Below are 19,614 nucleotides of genomic sequence, written 5' to 3'. Positions count from 1 at the left end.
GAAAACTTACTAAAGATTTGAGGTATCGTAAAATGCCGGTTTTCACGAACTTTTTCGTCAATTATCCGGCGCAGTTAATTTTTTTACCACAGACGGACGGCCATCATGGGCATCATCATGGACATTTATGTTCACTAAAAACCCTGTCACTGAACGAACTTCCCATTTGGCCGGAATGTCAATTGTATCATTCATTTTGGCTTGCTATTGTAAACAAACGACAAGCGGAGCGACCTGCCAACCACTACAGATCGAGGCGTACCGACCTACTGTGTGCTTCAATACAGCGACCATTCGGCTCCCTCCACTACTTCTCACATTACGCGAAAACGGAGGTTACTTTCTGGACGGCCCTCGTATTTGTCAGGTATCCATAGTGGTAGTAGTAGTTATTGGGGGTGGCGGCTGATAGCAGAAGTCATTTGCGACTGAAGAAATAGGTGGGTAATCTATACCTTTGTATGAGTATTCATCTTGGGTTTAAAATGGGATAAGTAGACTTGTTTTTGCTGAATGAGTAATTTCCAAATCTTTTTAAGGAATGCCATTAAGACATCGGGGAAGATATGTAAAAGCATTTATGAAAAACTGTTACCTTCAGATGCATTTTTTTTCTCAGCCATTTACATATGAAAGGCCATATCTGACCACAATGTAATATAAGGTGAATTAACCTGACTGATCAATTCCTTGCCGCTTTCTCCAGTCTTCGGTAACTGTGTACAAATAGTGCTTGCATGCGTTTTTACTTTGTTTACCTTGGAACTAGGCAGCTGAACAATATCCAGCATTGGTGAGACCAAAATTCTTTTTTTATGTGAATTTCCTTGTTTAGAGTCCGAGTTTTCCGAGAATGGTTTGGCATATTATTAATGATATTCTAATGGCTAAAGAGGTTTTGGATGGAAACAGGCAACACCATGGTGCATGCAAAATGATACATTAATTTGCCTCTTATGGTGAAATACAATCTGATATCTGACACTACAATAAATCCCTCTTAAATTCCTGCTACAACCTGTCCGACGCTACGAGGACCAAATATCGTTGCTCCCTACTGCGCAGATCTAAGAGTCATCAAAACACCAAGCCTTTCTACCACATCATAGTGGTAGTTCATGGGGAGGGTGTATTGACGTATCCAGCAGTTTTTCTCACTAATTACAAACTCTCTAATGGGGGATTTTTTATTTACCAGAGTAAGAAATGATTTAGATAAGAATAGGAGGAAACTCAATAGCCAAGCTTGCCTTAATCATGCCATGACTAAGTGCTATGGATTACTCAGGTCCACTGAGTAAAGTTGCAGGCTCTTATGGCATGTTCTACAGCCTCAGAAAGCCAGGAAATGTGGAGATTTTGAAAACTATTATTTTAAGTGTTTTCAACACTTAGGGCCAAAGAAATGTTTTTAATGACTAAATATTAATAAAATGGATTGTCATAGTATTATACCTTCCATACTCTTGCTGACTATGAATCACATATCCTTCCATATAAGTTTGTGATTGAAGTTTTTCTGCATTCATTCATTTTCTCTCAAAAAGTGTTGAACTAACTGAAATTTATTTTTTGCTTTTATTCAAATGAAGTGAATTGTTTTGCAGTTAATATACTGAAAGTAATTGGTTTTATTATCATACTCTCGTTTATCTCAATGGTACTATGTACTTTTGTCAAAGAAATTATATATGCATGTGTCACTTGACTTGGTTTATGAATATTGGGTTTGTGTGTGCATTTTCAGTGTTCAAAGTAAATAAAATTTTGTTTAATTCATTTTCAATCAGCAATTTACGTTAGAGAAAATTGAAGTATATATATTGGATGAGTTTTTACATTTTTAAACCAGAGGTTTGAATTAGATTGTGCACATAATGTACGTTACTAATTGAATGTTATTTTTTTTATTAATTTGCAGGTTGTTCCAAAGGACTACAAGACAATGGAAGCACTCGCGAAAGCAATCGCTTCAAACGTTCTTTTCTCACACTTGGATGAAAATGAGCGTTCGGACATCTTTGATGCAATGTTTCCAGTGAACTTCTTGCCAGGAGAGATAATAATTCGTCAGGGTGATGAAGGAGACAATTTCTACGTAATTGACGTTGGAGAGGTGGAGGTAATCACATATGTGTATTGGTTTTTTCCCTAAAAACTGTTGCTGATGTTGCTACCTTAATAAAAAAATCAGTTGCACAAGAAACACTAGGTTCTCATGAAATGGGAGACATAAGTTTAGTATGTTCGTTCGAAGGTTTCCGCGGCGATGAGTAGGTGATTTCCACATTTTTTCGGGCTGCGTCCGCGTATGTCGTTTAAAAGTACAACAGTTTCGCCAGCTATCCTGCTGGCGTCCTCAGGTCAAGGATGAAAAGAAGCTTGTTGTCCCGTCTTGACACCCTACCCGGACCCAAGGATGGAATTTCACCGTTAATATCAGAAGGCGTGTACCAAGTGCCATGCTCCTGTGGCAAATGGTACATCGGTGAAACGTGCAGAGCGCTGAAAACACGCATGAGTGAACACCAGAGGGCAACCAAGGCCAAACAGTTTAGAGCATCGGCCATCGCTGAGCACGCCTGGAGTGAACCTGGACACTCTATTCTCTTCGACGACGCTAAAATAATAGCGAAAGAAGGAAAATACTTCCAGAGAATAATCAGAGAGGCCATTGAAATCGTTAAAAGGCCAAAAAATTTTAACAGAGAGGATGGATATCCACTCCACAGTGCGTGGAAACGAATAATCCCGCGCAAATATGAGGACGTTCCCTGATTGGCCAAGAAATTTCCCGGTATTGGCGCCGGATTTTTCCTATATAAGACGGGACAACAAGCTTCTTTTCATCCTTGACCTGAGGACGCCAGCAGGATAGCTGGCGAAACTGTTGTACTTTTAAACGACATACGCGGACGCAGCCCGAAAAATGTGGAAATCACATAAGTTTAGTATTTTAAGTCACTTGCCACCCAAGCAGGTCTGCATCTCTTCTCTTTGTGACGTACACCCTGTTTTTTGAGGCAGAATGTCTCCTGAAAGGTTTTGAAAGAGAGAGCACACATTTTAGCACATGTCCACCAAATTAGGGGACCAACATTTTTCATTGCTTATGATCACATCACACGGAATCCTCTCATCCAATTTTTTGCATAAAATGATCGACTGCAGCCATAGATTGGCTCTGATATCTGCACTTTTTACTTAAGATATCCAGGTCTGCCTATTTGGCAGAATCTGTTATTTTTCTCTTATATTCTTTTCCTCAGGGAAACATATATATAAGACAGTACTCGTACTCATCCTGTACCTGAAGATGATGTAGTTCATTGAAACCTGCTCAAAATTTAATTTTATCTCTTGGAAAAGGGCTATTATTTAGTTTTTACGTTCGAATTTCATCGCATCACGCCCAAAACTACATGATTTGTCCAGCACCTTGGGAATTCAGGCAGATTAATGTGTGTTACTATTTGTACCTGCTACATGTGGACTTGTGATTCGAACTACATTGTGCCAAATTTCAAGTGCTTTAAGATGGAGTGGGAATCATATCCCAAAGCACCAGGGCAAGAAAATGTAAAGTAACCGACCGAAAACTGTTGCATCTCTCAAGAGAATGCATTGGTAGTGTTCCATCAACAAATATAGTCCATCAACCAGACAGTGGTAATACCTTCTCTCCAAGAATGTGAACAAATCCAAATTTGATCTCCCTGAACCTATATTGGCATTAACTTAATAAAGAACTGAAGTATGCCCCGTGCTCCGTATATATCCACCATAATAGAGTGTAAGATGGCCCTTTACAATGAGCACCTTGGTACTTCAGCAGCTTGTGGCCGACCATCATCTAAACAGATATAAAGAAGATGCCATCAAGACCCAATACCAAACAACAGATGGAACAACACTTGAGAACCTAATAAAGGAAGTAAAAAATGGCTCTTCATCATCAAAGCAGATAAAGTAAACTGCACTGTTAAAACTTTTAAAAATATTGCCGAATCATCATGCGATAGAATATTTAGGGATAATGAAAAATTCTCCCTGGTGAATATGAATCCACTGCACCCAAGAATGTGCAGCCTGCCCAAACTGCATTAAAAAAATATGCCAATTAGACCTGTGTTGGCCAGTATGAGTGCACACCAGCACCCAAATTATCCTTCAAATTAAACTCAATTTTTCACCAACTTTCTGAATTTACACTCAAATTCAAGATATTTAATTCAGCGTTTTTAGTGAAACAGTTCCAAAAGCTTACTCTACCATTGAATGCCAAGTTAATGTCATTTGCTGCTCAAAACCTCTTCCCTTCCTGTCTAAAACTGGAGGCATATCCTTTCCAATGGAAATGTAAACCACTAGATCACCTCAGAGATGTCTAAGTTACTCTAAATTTGTGCCAAACAAAATTATTTTTCATTCAGCGGAGTGTGTGTATTCTTATCTCTCGGGGGATCGAGATGGTGCGGGGGCTAGCGTACTGGCTTCCCACCCAGAGGGCCCGGGTTCAAATCCCGGCGGTGTTGAATATTTTTCAGAGGTATCTCGATCCCTGCTTGAGGTGCTTTGTGGAGGGCACTTTGAGTGAGTACGCCGTCCGTCGGATGGGACGTTAAGCTGCGGACCCCTTGGCGCCTTTCGTTAAGAGTAGGCTAATGCCGACGCCGGGTTTCTCTCCACCCTTTATCCTTTCCTATCCATCCCCTATGGCGCAAATGACCTCAGCTGTCGGTCGCCTCCCCTCAAAACTACTACTACTACTCTTATCTCTCTTAACGGATGCCAGCAAAGAAACACAAATGGTGTTAAATCCCTTTCATCAGCAAAACATCGCATAGGTAGTGCATCTATAGCCAATGCACTTCCATAGGACAAATTCAGGGTCTTGTTCCCCTCAAATATGTCAAAAATCCTATTAAAAACAGATGTCACCTACAAGAAACTTAAAAATAGTGTTTATGAAATATCCTGTGGGTCCTAAGCTAACCTATGTTGGTCAGACGGGGAGGAATTTTTCCAACCATATCAAAGAACATGAAAAGTGCACTATCTTAGAGAACACGTCATACCAACCTCAATTGTAGCTTCAAATGAAATTTACTACTCGTGCAAAATTAAGGGAAAATATTAAGCACACTGGGACAATTGGGAATTATCCATGAGGTGAAACAGGGCACCCCCCTCCATGACAATGTGCAAGTTGACTTCCAGCTTCCTTTAATCCCTTTGCGGAGAGGACACCAACCCTGCTTCCTCCACCTACTCTTGCTTGCTGGTAAGGTGTGCAGGTATAGCCGCAAAAACACCCAAAGATTTTATACAAAATGAAAGTGCTTATTATTTCGTGATTTAGTTGATATTTTCATTAAAATGTGAAAGACATTTCAGAGATGGTGATTTGTAACATTTTCCATATGAGTTGACGATTCTTTGGTTCATATTTGCATTCTTTTCAGATAAATTATGTCAATTATTCAACTTTGCTTGGAAAACTTATGAAAAATGCAGTTCACAATTGAAAATGCAGCAATGCACCTGTTGGAAGACATCATAAATCCAAAGATATGACAGTTTACCACTCGATTAGTTTTATTTAATTAAGGAGTTTTGAAGTGACCCATTATTTTGAATTGACACAACTAGATTTTTGATGTTTTTATTATTATTGGTATTCTACCGGTACCAGTTAGTTTTGGACGGACAAAGGATACTCAATGGTATAATGATACATTTCCTTGCCTCTCCTATTAAAAACACAACCTGGCATTCCAAACTAGGGTAAGTCCCTCTTCAATTCTTCATATTTCCTTCTTCCCTTCAGTCCATCCAACATACCTCTTCACCCAACATTCCCGCCTCTTCCTTGCTTGCCTAATGTTCTCCCCTCTTATCTATCACAACCTTCAACATTCCGGTTCCAATCAATCATATACCTATCCCTCCAATCTACTCCTATTTTTTGCAATAACATTCATTAATTCTACCCAATTCTCTCTGTCGAACACTTCCTCAAAATCTATGAAACAGACAAATACATCCTGGTTGTATTCATTGTTCCTCTCTTTAGTAACCTCATTATTACTATTGATTATGATTTATTCATATTAAAATGGGAAAGTGTAGTATCCTGGGAAATGGAGATTAGGGGTGGATTTTTAGTGAAATGAAGTTCCAGTGTAGTGATTATATTGTGAACAATAAGCTTATTTAAATGAAACTGCAATCATGCCATGTGTTATACCCACCATAACCTAAGGCCTATATCACCTGAATTTGTGGAAAAATCTGTGGAAAAATCTGTGGAAAAGTACATTTTCTGTCATTTGATGATACGAGGGTGGTTCAATAAGTACCTGTGTTTGACAACAAAGGGCATTACTGAAGGAAGTTTATGTTATCATCATGTGCTGCCATCTATCAAACGACGGTGAAACAAATTTCAGACTAATTTAAAGTTTAGTTTGGATTTGGCAGCCATTCGAGTAAGACGTGTTTCGTGATTTTTCGCTAAGATGGGAAAAGAGCAGTATCGTTCGGTAATTCGCTTTTTGTTTTTGGATGGGGAGAAATGCGAGGGGCTAAAAGCAAAGTTGGATGCTGTTTATGGGGACACTTCGCCATCTATGACCACAGTTAGATATTGTTTCAACAAATTTAAACGTGGGCGAACATCTGTTTTTGATGAGGAGCGACCAGGACACCCGGCAGACGTGGTTACTGAGGAAATCAGCTCAATTTTTACCAAGGAATTTAGCTCAAACGAGGAAGTTATCGCCGAGACAGAGGGGTATTTTGGAGAGTTCTACAAATCCTATTTTTTGGAGGGGTTAAATAAATGGCCGGAACATTGGGAGAAGTGTATCTTTCTAAAAGGGGACTACGTTGAAAAATAAAAAAAATGTTTTTGAAAATATGGTTTCTACATTTCTAACACGGATACTTATTGAACTGCCCTCGTATACAAAGCTTATTGAAATGAAGCTTGAACCTGTAAGGTTTATACTTTGGTTGATTTGGAGTAATATTCGGTGGTCCCTTTTATGTGTGTGTCTTCTAATGATTCTTCTTTGTGTCTTTCTTTACACAAGGTATTTGTAAGTAGTGAACTAGTCACAACAATTGGAGAAGGCGGCAGCTTTGGTGAACTGGCACTTATTTATGGAACCCTGCGAGCTGCTACGGTTAGGGCAAAAACAGATGTCAAGCTTTGGGGAATTGATCGAGACTCATATCGAAGAATTCTAATGGGATCGACAATACGCAAGCGCAAGATGTATGAAGAGTTCCTTTCACGTGTTTCCATTCTGGGTAATTCTTGATTTTCCTTCCTTATGATACACTTAAATATTTTTGGAATGACAGTAATTTCATCTTCCCTACCAATAAGAAGATATTTTAATGGTCTTTTACTTGCATTAATTTGTTGTTGCATTCTTATGGTTTTTTTTTTAAATTAACCCATAATGAATGTTGAAAACTGGCTGGTGTGGGGACACACTTTTCATTCAGTTTGACCTTTCTGTTTCTTTAAAGAAAGTTGAGCTTAAAAGTAGATACTATGGGGGAAGGTGGCAATTTTTTTTTTTAAATTTTACTTTCCGATCTGCTTCTACAAGTCTTTCATATATTTTCAATGAGAGTAAGATGCTCTAGTCCTCACGATGCCTGATGCAGTTTTTCACACTGTTTAATGGTCATTCTAAAGATATAAATGTATGATTCAAGTCTATATCCTGCGCAATATTTCATCTATTTATTAAATCTTTTGACAGAGAGCTTAGACAAGTGGGAAAGGTTGACGGTGGCAGATGCCCTTGAACCTGTGTCCTTTGATGACAAGGAGCCCATAGTTCAGCAGGGTGAGCCTGGTGATGACTTCTTTATCATTGTTGAAGGAACTGCACTTGTTCTTCAGAGGCGTGGAGGGTCTTCGCCTGGTGCTGAAGATGGAGAAGAGGTTGAAGTTGGACGGCTGGGACCATCCGATTATTTTGGTGAGTTAATAGGGCCCAATGCTGTTGAGTGCTCATGTGATATTGGATATGAAAGGGAGGAAATGAAATCATACTTTAGTCAATTCTTTATTCTCTCTATGGTGAATAGTAGTACTATGGTGTCTGAATGGGAGTGATATTAAAGATGAAGATAATAATTAGCAGGATAATGTAAAAAGAACAAGGGGTGTATATTTCAGTCCATATTTTGATAAAAATTACCCTTCTAGGTCTCAAATGGTTTAGTGTTGTAATTATGCAAATTTTCACAAATGCCAAAGGTTAAGATTGTTCTAAAGAGTAATACCTATGTACTACCTGATAGCTCTTGGCTGACAAGACTGGGGTTTTTCTTTTTGGACAGTTTGTAATGAACTGGGATAGTTGGGGACAAAACTGTTTATTTTTTATAATCCAGCGTTTATTGAGGAGCACGAAGTTCATTGATGGTTATTACTTGTATGTGTGATAAATTTGCTCCCTCACAACACTTCCACATGAGTGGAAAGTGCCCTTCAATTCTGGAATGAGGAGAAAAATTTATTGCAATGGGGTAGCCCTCTTCCCAAGGGAAGGGATTAGGAAGCTGGAATTTTTAGTCTTTGTCTCTGATAGTTAAGCTTCAACCCAGCTCTTTATCGAAATAGTAAAGATATGTGTTTTTAACATAATTCAAACATCAAAACATTTAAAGTCTGAATTATTATTTTAAATGCATTTTAATTTTGTGTACAAGGAATTTTTTTAATATTAAGTGCGTTTCAAGAGAGTGGTGCTAAAATTTACTTTGTCTTCCAAATTAATTTAATGCAATATAATAGAATTTGTGAGCAAAAGAGCACTTGAGTATCCTAAGTTGTTTGTCACAGAAGTTTATTCCTGAAAATATTTATTCCTGAAATGGTTTATTCCTGAAAAGATTAGTTCTTTTTTTGTTTAGTAATGTTATGGTTGATTTTCCCTGAGGGCATGCAATGTCCAAATAATGTTGGTTTTTATAAAACATTTAGAAACTGAAATGCATGTCAATGAAGCAGGATTTACCGTCTATGTATCATTCCATAGTTATTCACTTCTATAATTGAATGTCATTCACCATTGAGAAAGAATGCCATTTGTCATTCTTTCCCAATGGTGGATGTCATATGTCTGTCATTCAGGAAAAAATGACATTGTCTTCAGCATTATTTGTCATTAACACAATCATTGTGATGGGTCGCCCAAGCTACTTTAAGAATGTAAAGAGGTTTTGTAAGAGTTTGTATGGGTACATTGCAAGATGATGATATTACCTGGTAACAATTAAAGAAACATTAATGTCAGAATCCTCCTAGACAGATGAATCCCTTACCAGAAATGTTGCATGGTAAATTAGGAAACTCCTTGAGTTAGTACAGAAAGTGAAACTAATTTTTAAGATGCTAAGCAAGGAGTTATGTTGAGTTTTGTACGACCAATGAAATAGCACTATATTTTGATTTGAAAACTGTCACAATAACTTGTGGCTAGAAAACCTTTTATTTCCCATTGTGGTTATTTTTTTGTTGACCAATGAGCAGTAATATTTTTACTCTTATTGTTAGCTTTATTATAAAGCTGAGCATATAAAATTTTCAAATGTCATTTCTTTAATTTGTCCTCAGCATTATCTTCCAACCAGGGTCTATAAAATATGTAGCAGAAGAAAATTCTCTGCACAAACTTAAGGATTCTTATTAATCTTGAAAAAAATTTCCATCTGAAATGCCAAGGTTATGTGTTTCTCATCTCAACCCGCAAGTCTAGGAAACCTGCCCCATTCATTCCCTCATTCTTCATATTATTATGAGAAATGCAACATTTATGGGGAAATTCTTGATTATTTTCTGTATCTTCAATGTCTGGAAATGATTTCAGTACTTCTAAAAGTGTCATATCAAGGCCTTCTCTTGTCCTTCTTCAATCAGATATAGGCTCTTTAATTTTAAAACATTTTTTTTCTTTTGTTTCTGGCTGGTCCTAATATTATGTTTAATATGAATATCTATTTTAAACAATTTTTCTCTTGATTGTTTTTACAGGAGAGATTGCTTTGCTCTTGGACAGGCCACGGGCAGCTACCGTTGTTGCAAAGGGACCCTTGAAATGTGTTAAGTTGGACAGAGCAAGGTAAGTTGGTTGATTTTATTCAGTGCTTGGTGTACTGCAGATTTTTACTTGGTAGTCTAATTGAGACATTTCTGACCAACATGCCAATTCTTTTCCTCCCCCTACCTTGCTTTCCCATCTTCAACATTCCATCATTAATCAAAATACTCTGCATTCGCCTTTATTTTTGTTCTTTGAATTTCTAATTGCCTGCTTAACTCCCTAAGAATGGCATTTAAAACACCCCTGACTCTAGATTATCTTCTATGGTAATGGATATAATTCACTTGACGGAATATATAAGCCTGGCTTATATCAACTAAAATGTGAAAATTGCAGTCCGGTGTACTTTAGAAAGAAATATCACTCGAGATGATATTTTAGGTTTTTTTTTAAATTCTGATATTATCATTGATATTCTCCTGGTCAAGGTGGTCTGCTGTCTCTAACGTAGAAAAATACATCATTATTTCCTTGATTGAAAAATATGTGAGCTGATAGAGGATGGGGCACTGTAGCTTATTGTGCGTTGAGTCCACAGCAAGTTGTGCACAAAAATCAAATGGTTTCATACTTGGACACTAAACTGGAAACTTTTTATTTAAACCAATACACTTCTGATTTTGGAATCTCGTGAAACACCTCTAAAAGCACCTTGAAAAGGGAGTTTTTCCAACATCTACCCAGATCAACACATATGCTTTTTTTTGGGCAGTAGCCAGGAAAATATCATGGACACAAAATATCATGGACACAAAATATCATGGACACAAAATATCATGAGGCCTAAAGGAGAACTAAAACTGTGACATGAAAAAAAAGCGATTCCTACTCATGCTCAATTTTTGTTTTTACATAAAGAACTGTGCCTCAAGATGCATTTTATGGAGTGGGTGATGTTAAAGAATTGTTGAGCAAAAATCCTCCCAAAAGTTTGGAAAAATACAAAACAATCAGAACAATTTTTAAATACCCTGTGGATGGTCACACAGATTCTCAATAGAAGCAGCCTCTGAGGACTAGTTTATTTCTTCTGGAAGAATGGTAAACCTGTCCACGTTCAGTTTTTCTTTCAAATCTCCCTGGACCTCAACAAAGGTAAAAAATCATCCCTCCTCAGAAACTCAAGGAAAAAACCTCAAAAAAAAAAACTAGCTACCAATTGTGAGGCACGTCTATTAAATGAATCACCTGACCCCAAAAAACAGACTGGAAAAGGTCATCATGTCAAAAATTACTGTAACTCCGGGAACGACCTTCCAAATTTTATTTGCCACTGTCTACTCTAAGAGGGCAATGAGCAGCCATCAACAAAGAATATCTCATATAACCAGAAGCTAATAAAGAAAATTATATTGTTGTTCCATTCTTTTCAGTAGATGCTAGTAAGTTCCTTCATTTCCATTTCAATGGGCATTGATTATCACATGATCTAATTCCAATTTTCGAAAGTGTTGTTAGGGGTAGTGTCCAAATCCATTGGTTTTTAATGTCTAAGGAAAAAAAAACTTGTTCTCAGACTGCTTGCATTTGAAAGTAATTGTGTCTAAGTTTTAGATGTGCCTTAAATTTTTAATTGGCAAGATTTCATTTCTGATTTTGTTCGATTCTCCCTAATCTTTCCCTTAATTCAGGTTTGAGAGAGTGCTGGGTCCATGTGCTGACATTCTGAAGAGGAATATCCAGCAGTATAACAGCTTTGTGTTACTGTCAGTATAATGAATGGGAAGGAGGAAATAAGGGGTTTGAGGAGTTCATCTGATAGGGGAATTGTTTTCAGAGAAAAAGGAGGAGAGAGGGAGCAGCTTAGAAAAGAGAGATGAAGAAATGAAAAAAAAAATATGTATATATGGTTTGATTTAAAAAAAAATTGAGTAGGCAAATACAATATTTTTGCCGTGTATGTAAAAATAAATGTTTATTGGAGAGTGAGTCAGATCAGATTTGGAAGTATGATTGGGTGCCATTGTTTACTGTTTGAATCATGTGTTCCGTGATTTCTATCAGATGTGAGAACAAGAATAAATTTTGTTTTGTTAAACTTTATATTTTATTTTGCTGCATAATGTTTTTTTTTTACTTACGAGTCCATAACATCCTATTGTAGTTTTCATGCTTGCAAAATGAGGTACAGTCAAATCTCTGTGTAACAAACTCCTTAGGACCAGGTAAAAAATTTATTGTACAAAGATGTAATGTTGTACAGAGGTTGACGAGTTCTAATGCATAAAAAAACTTGTGACGAGATAAAGAATGAAAACTTTGCTGGTAAAATTCTCTCATGTGTTTCGCAATTGAGATTCCTGGTGTTTCCTATTCTCGTTGTGGCATTAAGGAAGAAAGAAAGGCAGTATAAAGCTCTACCCTTAGTTTATTGAGAACTCATGAGGTGATGGGGCGAGATTGACGAAATAGCTACATGATGGAAGTCCGGGTAGGCCAAGTCTTGCGAGGTCCCAGACTATATGAGGTTAGGTTTGAGTGGCCCAATCTTGTGAGGTCACAGACTCAAGGTGGGAACGGCTAGGGTCGGACTCTCTAAGGATGGATGCTGCTGTGCTTATAACCAACCCCCTTCAAGGCTTCAAAGGGCAGATCGAGTCATCCTTCGATGTCATAGCAGGGCAGAGCCTGAGAGTTAGGGGGGAGGTGAGTGGACTTGCCCCCACTTCCCTCCACTTTCCTCCACTACAACCCTAAATTCTAACCAGTGGTTTCATTTTCTCAATTCCGGTTGCAATACAGCAGAGGGGGAGAGTAATTTGATCATTTTGTTTTTTTCCTCTCTAAAGCTGTGTCTACTTACTCTGCCATTGGCCTCTTTGATATAGACGATGCATTGAAGTAAACTCATCAGTGTTGCATATATTTTGAGGAGGGTACCTTTTATATTTTTTTTAGGCCCCCTGTCCTCAAGAACCATTTGAATGTAGCTTTTATTAGCCTTCTTGTAAGTTGTAGATCATATTTGCATTTCTCTCTGGATTGATAGAATTTTCTCATCATGCTTTTGTCAGATTTGTTTTCAATTTTTTCAAAATTCTTAATAAATGTATTTGTGAGAATATTTTGCACTTATTGGCAATATCCCCTTCCTTCATCCCATTGCCGCATCTCTTTTAAATGACTAGTTAGTGCTCCGGGATGAATTATTTTCTTTTAAAAATTCTGTAAGATATATATTGGAAAGAAGACCTTTGCAATTAGTGTTGAAATGCCTGGCTTTGATAAATCTTGAAAAGTACGGAAAGGTATTCAGATAGCATTTAACTTGTGGAAGATTAGGTTTTTGACATTTCCACTTCTTTTGTTTGTAATAACTGGTTATCAATGGTCATTAGTTGATGCGTGCAATCATTTCAAAATTGAATAGGTGATTAATGATGATGAAATGGAGTAGATTGCTCCATGTGTAACGTGATGTTGCCAATAAGTAATATTCCTTGTTCAGAACATATTGTATGGCCATCCTATGTTTTCATTCAATCTCATTCCATGTTTTGAAGACAAATCAACATGGATTTGGTTCCTTAAAAAATTTGCATATTGCTTGATGGGAAAAAAATCTGAGTTTTCATGCAGTTGCAAATCATATCAAGGAAACCGAGAATAAGAAGCGATTTCTTTCTACCTTAATAAATTTGTAAAGGAAGGGTTGAAAGTCATCTTAGGGGACAAGAAATGATATCGTTTGATGGAAGTTTTCATTGATTGGCAGTTTGTTCAAGGGAGAATGAAAAATGCATGACAACAATTACCAGACAAAAATAGGGATCGTGAGTTTTTTTTTTACCTTTATGGAGAGCTTTGACTCTCCTACAGAAGTTCGTTCAAAAGAGGTTTGACTGTACTAATTTCATATTTTATTTCTCTTAAATCCCATGTATTGCAAACAATTATGTATACAACACATCCCTTTTTTAGTTGTGTCAAGTACATATATTATTTCTGGTCAATCTTGGACCTTTTAATGTAAAATTAGCACAATAATAACACAATAGAAGTTATACTTTCCCAAAATGTTTATTTTTACTTATTTTTTTCACGTGTACTTATACCAACCATCAATAATAATCACTGTGTACATATATCATTTAGTCATTATCATCACTGTGTATACTTATTCTGAAAATTCATTGGTTTAATGCTGTATGATTCTGATGGTAGGTGTATTAAGCTATTGTTTGTTTTATGGTACCTGCTTGATGTAATTAGGTTATATTTCCATGTGAAAAAAATGTTAATTGGTTGACATAAGTTGAACAGCCATTATGACTTAAATCTGTCTCATTTTTCTAAATTCAGTATTACTCAGAGAATATTAATGGTTATTCGTTTTCAAAGAAATGAAATGCTGTTAAAGTTTTGAAATTGAATCCAAGGTTTTATTTTTCATGGAGGAGAATTTAAGTAGCAGCGTGAGTGATCAACAGTTTTTTTTTTAGTATTATTTACCAAAATATTGAGATATAAAGAGTTGACTTGCGGGCAAGAAATCTCGATTTCCGTTTCTTCTCTCTCTCTTTCCCCATCCCTCTCTCTTTCCCCTTCCCTCTCTCCTTCCATACCTCCATCTCCACCCCTCTCTGCCTTCCCCTCTCTCTGTTCTGCTACAACTTTCTTCGTACATGTTCTATGAATAAGATGCTATTAACAGCAGGGTAAACCTTGTTTGCCCCTTTTGAAAAGAAATGCTATCTCTCCCCTCCCACACACTAAGATTATCACCTTGTTGCATCTAAAGCCCTGCCTGGAATATTGTGGGAGTCCCGCCCCTTTCCCCCATTCCCGTATATATCAACTCGCCATGCTACCTTGTGAAAATTGGAAGAAATGGCTTCCCCTTGTAAAGCATCCCTGAGCTCACTCTTAACAAGAACTAAACACAGGTTTCTAATCGGCTTTTTGGGCAGGCCCATCCGTAAGCATCATTAGCCTGTAGTGTTTTTTAAGAGAAGAAAAGTGCATTTTGTCTGAGAGTATAGTTTTGAGTTGATCTATCTATGAACCGCCGTCCTGGGGTGTCCGTGCGTGGAAATTCTAACTTCCTCAGTTTTGTTAAGACAAAGGGGGAAAAAAATAATAATTGTAGTCCAGGTGCAGCCAGTTGAAAGATTTTTTTTTGTTCCTCTTTAAATATCCCTGAAATGAATCCTTTTGGGAATGGTAGGTAATAATTTGTTAAATTACCATTTTATAATTGAGCTGGAGTACAATTACGTATTAGCTGTAATCGTGCATACATGTCATGGGGTTTAAAAGGTGTCGATTGTTTTGATGTGGGAAGTAAGTTTAACTGGATCTTCCAAATGATTAAATGTTCTTTTGGATGAAAAAAAAATGTCAAGTTGGGCATTTCTCGCATTTTCTGTGGAGAGGCTGACATTTTTTTTGTTTTTGAATATGGAAAACAATTTTAACGCTGGTTTGTTAAAATTCTTGAATGATGGGTTTCGTGTGATGTGTAAAAAAAAAATAATGAAATTCAGTTCAGTTGCTGGTTATATATATATATATTTTTTTTTATTGGCTCATGTGTCTGCTTCCTGCAAGTGTTAACTGTTTTCAAAATAAGCTTTCTGAGAAGGGAAATTCACCGTTTGTTAATAAGTGTTCCCCTCTTTTAATATATTTGTGCACAGGCACTGCCCAAAGACTTTTCCTACTCTTGTGAGAGAAAAAAAAATATCTTTCATTTTACTGATGCCGTTCAGAATTAATTTATTTTTATTGGTTTTATAGAAATGAAAATAGTTTCTTTTTTTTTAATCCGTTGAAATATGTTGTTGTTTTGGTGTTATGTACTGGCTGTATTCAAATGTCAGTTATTTTTTTTTTCGTCAACATTTAAGAGACAGATTTTTAACATCTGTTTTTTTTTTGGTTATTTTTCCCTTAATCTAAAAAAATTGTCCTTAGGCATGGCCCTAAGACTTGTTTCATCTCAAGCAAGAATATACCATCTTTTATGATAGCGACACAATTCGGAATCAATTTATTTATTTATTGGCCATATATAGAAATCAATTAAATTTTTTTATCTGTTGAAGTGTATGTTTGAATGTCTGCACACAGTATATGTTGGCCATTAATTTTGGCCCCCCCTGTGTTCTTTACTTGTGTTCACTGTGTTCATTGAATAAATAACTTTACTGGGAATTTGGTATTATCAAATTATATTGTACTATCCTCATTGTAGTTAACTGTTGGTTAATGTTTTTTCCCAGAAATAGTTGACCCTGCACACTTTACCAATGTATAAATATCGTTAAAAGTTCGTTGAACCAAATTGGATTATTATTATCATAGGAAAATACTTTTTGAGAATATCTGTTTTGTATATCTGAAACTGTGTTTCTATAGCTGTCGTTGAGAATAAATTTTTATGGATTGTATTATAATACAAGTCAGAAATTCATGTTTTTTGGGTAAGATCTCTTTCATGGTCAAAAAATAAAATATGTACTGGTCTATGCTTTTGAATTATGTATTTGTTTAACAAATAAGCAAAATGTATGTCGCTTATCTCTTATAGATTAATGTGCTAATAAAATTGGTAAAACATATTGAGAGTTATTTCCAATGGGAACTGAATTTGCGAAACATGAAAAATAACCTGAAAATAATCTAAGGTGACCAGAGTGCACCCATTTTATGGATGCTTATTACATCATATTCTTTAAATTTTATTCAGTGCCTCAGCTAAATTTGGAAACTTCTATAGATGGATACAGGTCTTTATTTAGGCGAAATTGAGACCAAATGGTCCCTTCTTCCATTTAACCCATCGTCGCATACATATTATATTAGGCATTAAACTTATAGTTACATTCATATGTACACAAATATATATAGACAGACACAAATTCATTATGCACAGATTTGCACATCAAAAGAAAAAAGTATATACATTTACACACACACATACATATATATATATATACATATATAAATATATACATACATATATATATATATATATATATATATATACAGATAGATATATATATATATTTTTTTTAAGGTAGATTACCTTAAAAAAAAATATATATACTATATATATATATTTTTTTTTTAAGGTAGATTACCTTAAAAAAAATATATATATATATAAAAATATATACTACCTTGATCAAAAAGTTCCCGGAATAACCACCGTGTGGCGCTCGCATCGTTCCGATTTGAGTTCTGTTTTTTTTGTTAAATTGGTACATCTGTTGTTGATATTCCCTTTAAATCTTAGTGTCATAACTTGACATTTGCAAAAGTTACGTAGCCAAGAGTACATCTATCTCTGTGTGTGTTGGCGATTTTTTACAATTTCAGAAATGGATTTAAATTTGCAACAACGAACTTGTATTAAATTTTGCGTAAAAAACGGATTTAGTGGCGCACGGACGTTGGAAATGTTGGAAAAGTGTTTCGGCAACGATTCTCTAAAAAAAACGGTCGTTTACCAGTGGCACGAGCGGTTCAGAAGTGGTCGTGAGTCAATCGAAGATGATGAACGCAGTGGCAGACCATCGACATCGAAAGTCGGTGAAAAAATTGATAAAGTAAAAGAAATGTTGGTCAATAACCGCAAATTAACCATCAGAGAAATAGCGGAGGACTTGAACATTGCCTATGGATCCGCCCAAGACATTGTGGTTAATGATTTGGGTTTCCGTCGTGTAGCAGCAAAGTTGGTGCCAAAAGACCTCAATTTCATGCAAAAAAGAGGCCGTGTTGACGTCGCAAAAGACATGATTTGCGAGGCTGAATCCGATCCCACATTCATCAAAAGGATCATTACTGGAGACGAGACGTGGGTTTATGAGTACGACACGCAATCCAGACATCAGGCAAGTGAATGGCGTTCACCAAATGAGCCGAGACCAAAAAAACCACGTCATTTTCAGTCAAAAAAGAAGGCAATGCTGACGGTTTTCATGGATTACAACGGTGTAGTGCATCATGAATTTTTGCCAGAAGGCCAGACAGTAAACAAAGAGTATTATTTGGGCGTTATGAGACGTTTGCGTGAAGCAATTCGCCGAAAGAGACCAGAAATGTGGGCAGAAAACTCGTGGATTTTGCACCATGATAACGCACCGTCGCACAGTGCTATCATTATTCGTAATTTTTTGACGAAAAATGCAACAAATACCATCGAACAGCCACCGAATTCACCTGATTTGGCTCCCTGTGACTTCTTTCTGTTCAATCGAGTTAAAAAACCATTACGGGGAACGCGTTTTAGCAGCCGAGAGGAAGTAATGGAAAAATCGCAGGAAGCACTGATGGACATACCGAAAACCGAATATAAAAAATGTTTCGAGGATTGGATCAAGCGCTGGCATAAGTGTGTTGCAGTCGATGGGGATTACTTTGAAGGGGACAATATAGATTTAGATGAATAAACTTGTATTTTTAATTTTCTGAATAAATTCCGGGAAATTTTTGATCAAGGTAGTATATATTTTTTTTTAAGGTAATCTACCGGTTAAGGTAGGTTTTTGGATGGACACAGCTACCAAACAAACATTTTATTACTCCTAAAAAAAACACAAAATCCATCATCCTACTCTATATCAGGTCCCTCTTCATCTCTGAGTACTTTCTTCCTCCCTTCATCCCATCCAACATCCCTATCCTGTTCCTTCCTTTTCCTCTTTTGCCCAACATTCTACCCTCTATCACAGTCTTCAACATCCCACTGCCGGTCAACACCCCCTTCATCCACTTTTCCTGCCTCCATAGGATTGCTCCCAGCAAACCCCTCTCTTCGCCCACCATACCAAGTACTTCCTCGTTTGTTTTCTTCTCTGTCCATTTCACCTTCTCCATTCTTCTCCACACCCACATTTCAAAATCCTCCAATCTACGTCTATCCTCCTGCTTCAATGACCACGTTTCCGCACCGTACATAGCTACGCTCCATATCAAAGTTTTTACGAGTCTTTTCTTAACATCCTTACTCAAAGTCCCTGTCATCAACTCCCTCCTCCTTGTGAAAGCCTCTTTGCCTAGCGCAATTCTTCTCCTTACGTCCCTTCTACTTTGACCCTGTTGGTCCAAAACACTACCGAGATACGTAAACTGTTCTACCTGCTCTATTTTTTGCCCACCTATTTTAATGTTTAGCTTAGCCTTTTTCTGTCTAGAATATCGCATAAGCTTTGTTTTATTAATATTGATTCACATGCCATACCTGTCGCACTGAATTTCCAATTCACTCAGCAATGCTTGCAGCCCCTTGGCTGACTGACAAACTAAAGCTTGGTCATCAGCAAACCTAACTGATTTTACGAATTCCCCGCCCACTTTCATTCCTACCGGATATAATCTAGCTGATATCTTCCTGAGTCACCTGGCATTTTCCATGTATACCTGCGTCTTTTGTGGTGTCTAAACCAAGTGTTGGTGATGACTAACCCCTGTCTTCTGTAGAACTCAACTGCTTTCTCCCCGCGGTCATTCCTCGTGCCTAAACCGTAGTCCC

The 19,614-nt window shown here is 36.9% G+C and overlaps 1 protein-coding gene across 2 annotated transcripts in view; it reads left to right on the top strand.

Moving 5' to 3' along the window:
• The window catches only part of Pka-R1 (protein kinase, cAMP-dependent, regulatory subunit type 1), a 206,930-nt gene extending 194,754 nt beyond the window's left edge, over positions 1 to 12,176 (top strand). For both annotated transcript variants that reach the window (XM_071586465.1, XM_071586455.1), the window contains exons 3-7: positions 1,922 to 2,122; positions 7,098 to 7,317; positions 7,782 to 8,003; positions 10,064 to 10,151; positions 11,765 to 12,176. In XM_071586465.1, the coding sequence (XP_071442566.1) occupies positions 1,922 to 2,122; positions 7,098 to 7,317; positions 7,782 to 8,003; positions 10,064 to 10,151; positions 11,765 to 11,849 (816 nt within the window). In that variant the 3' untranslated portion in view covers positions 11,850 to 12,176. The remainder of the gene's footprint in view (positions 1 to 1,921; positions 2,123 to 7,097; positions 7,318 to 7,781; positions 8,004 to 10,063; positions 10,152 to 11,764) is intronic.
• The last annotated feature ends 7,438 nt before the right edge of the window (positions 12,177 to 19,614 follow it).

This window comes from Hetaerina americana, unplaced genomic scaffold (genome assembly GCF_022747635.1).
Source record: "Hetaerina americana unplaced genomic scaffold, ioHetAmer1.1.p SCAF_1, whole genome shotgun sequence".
Lineage (NCBI taxonomy): Eukaryota > Metazoa > Arthropoda > Insecta > Odonata > Calopterygidae > Hetaerina > Hetaerina americana.
The sequence above is the reverse complement of the archived record's forward strand: the minus strand, read 5'-3'. Positions and strand labels throughout refer to the sequence as shown.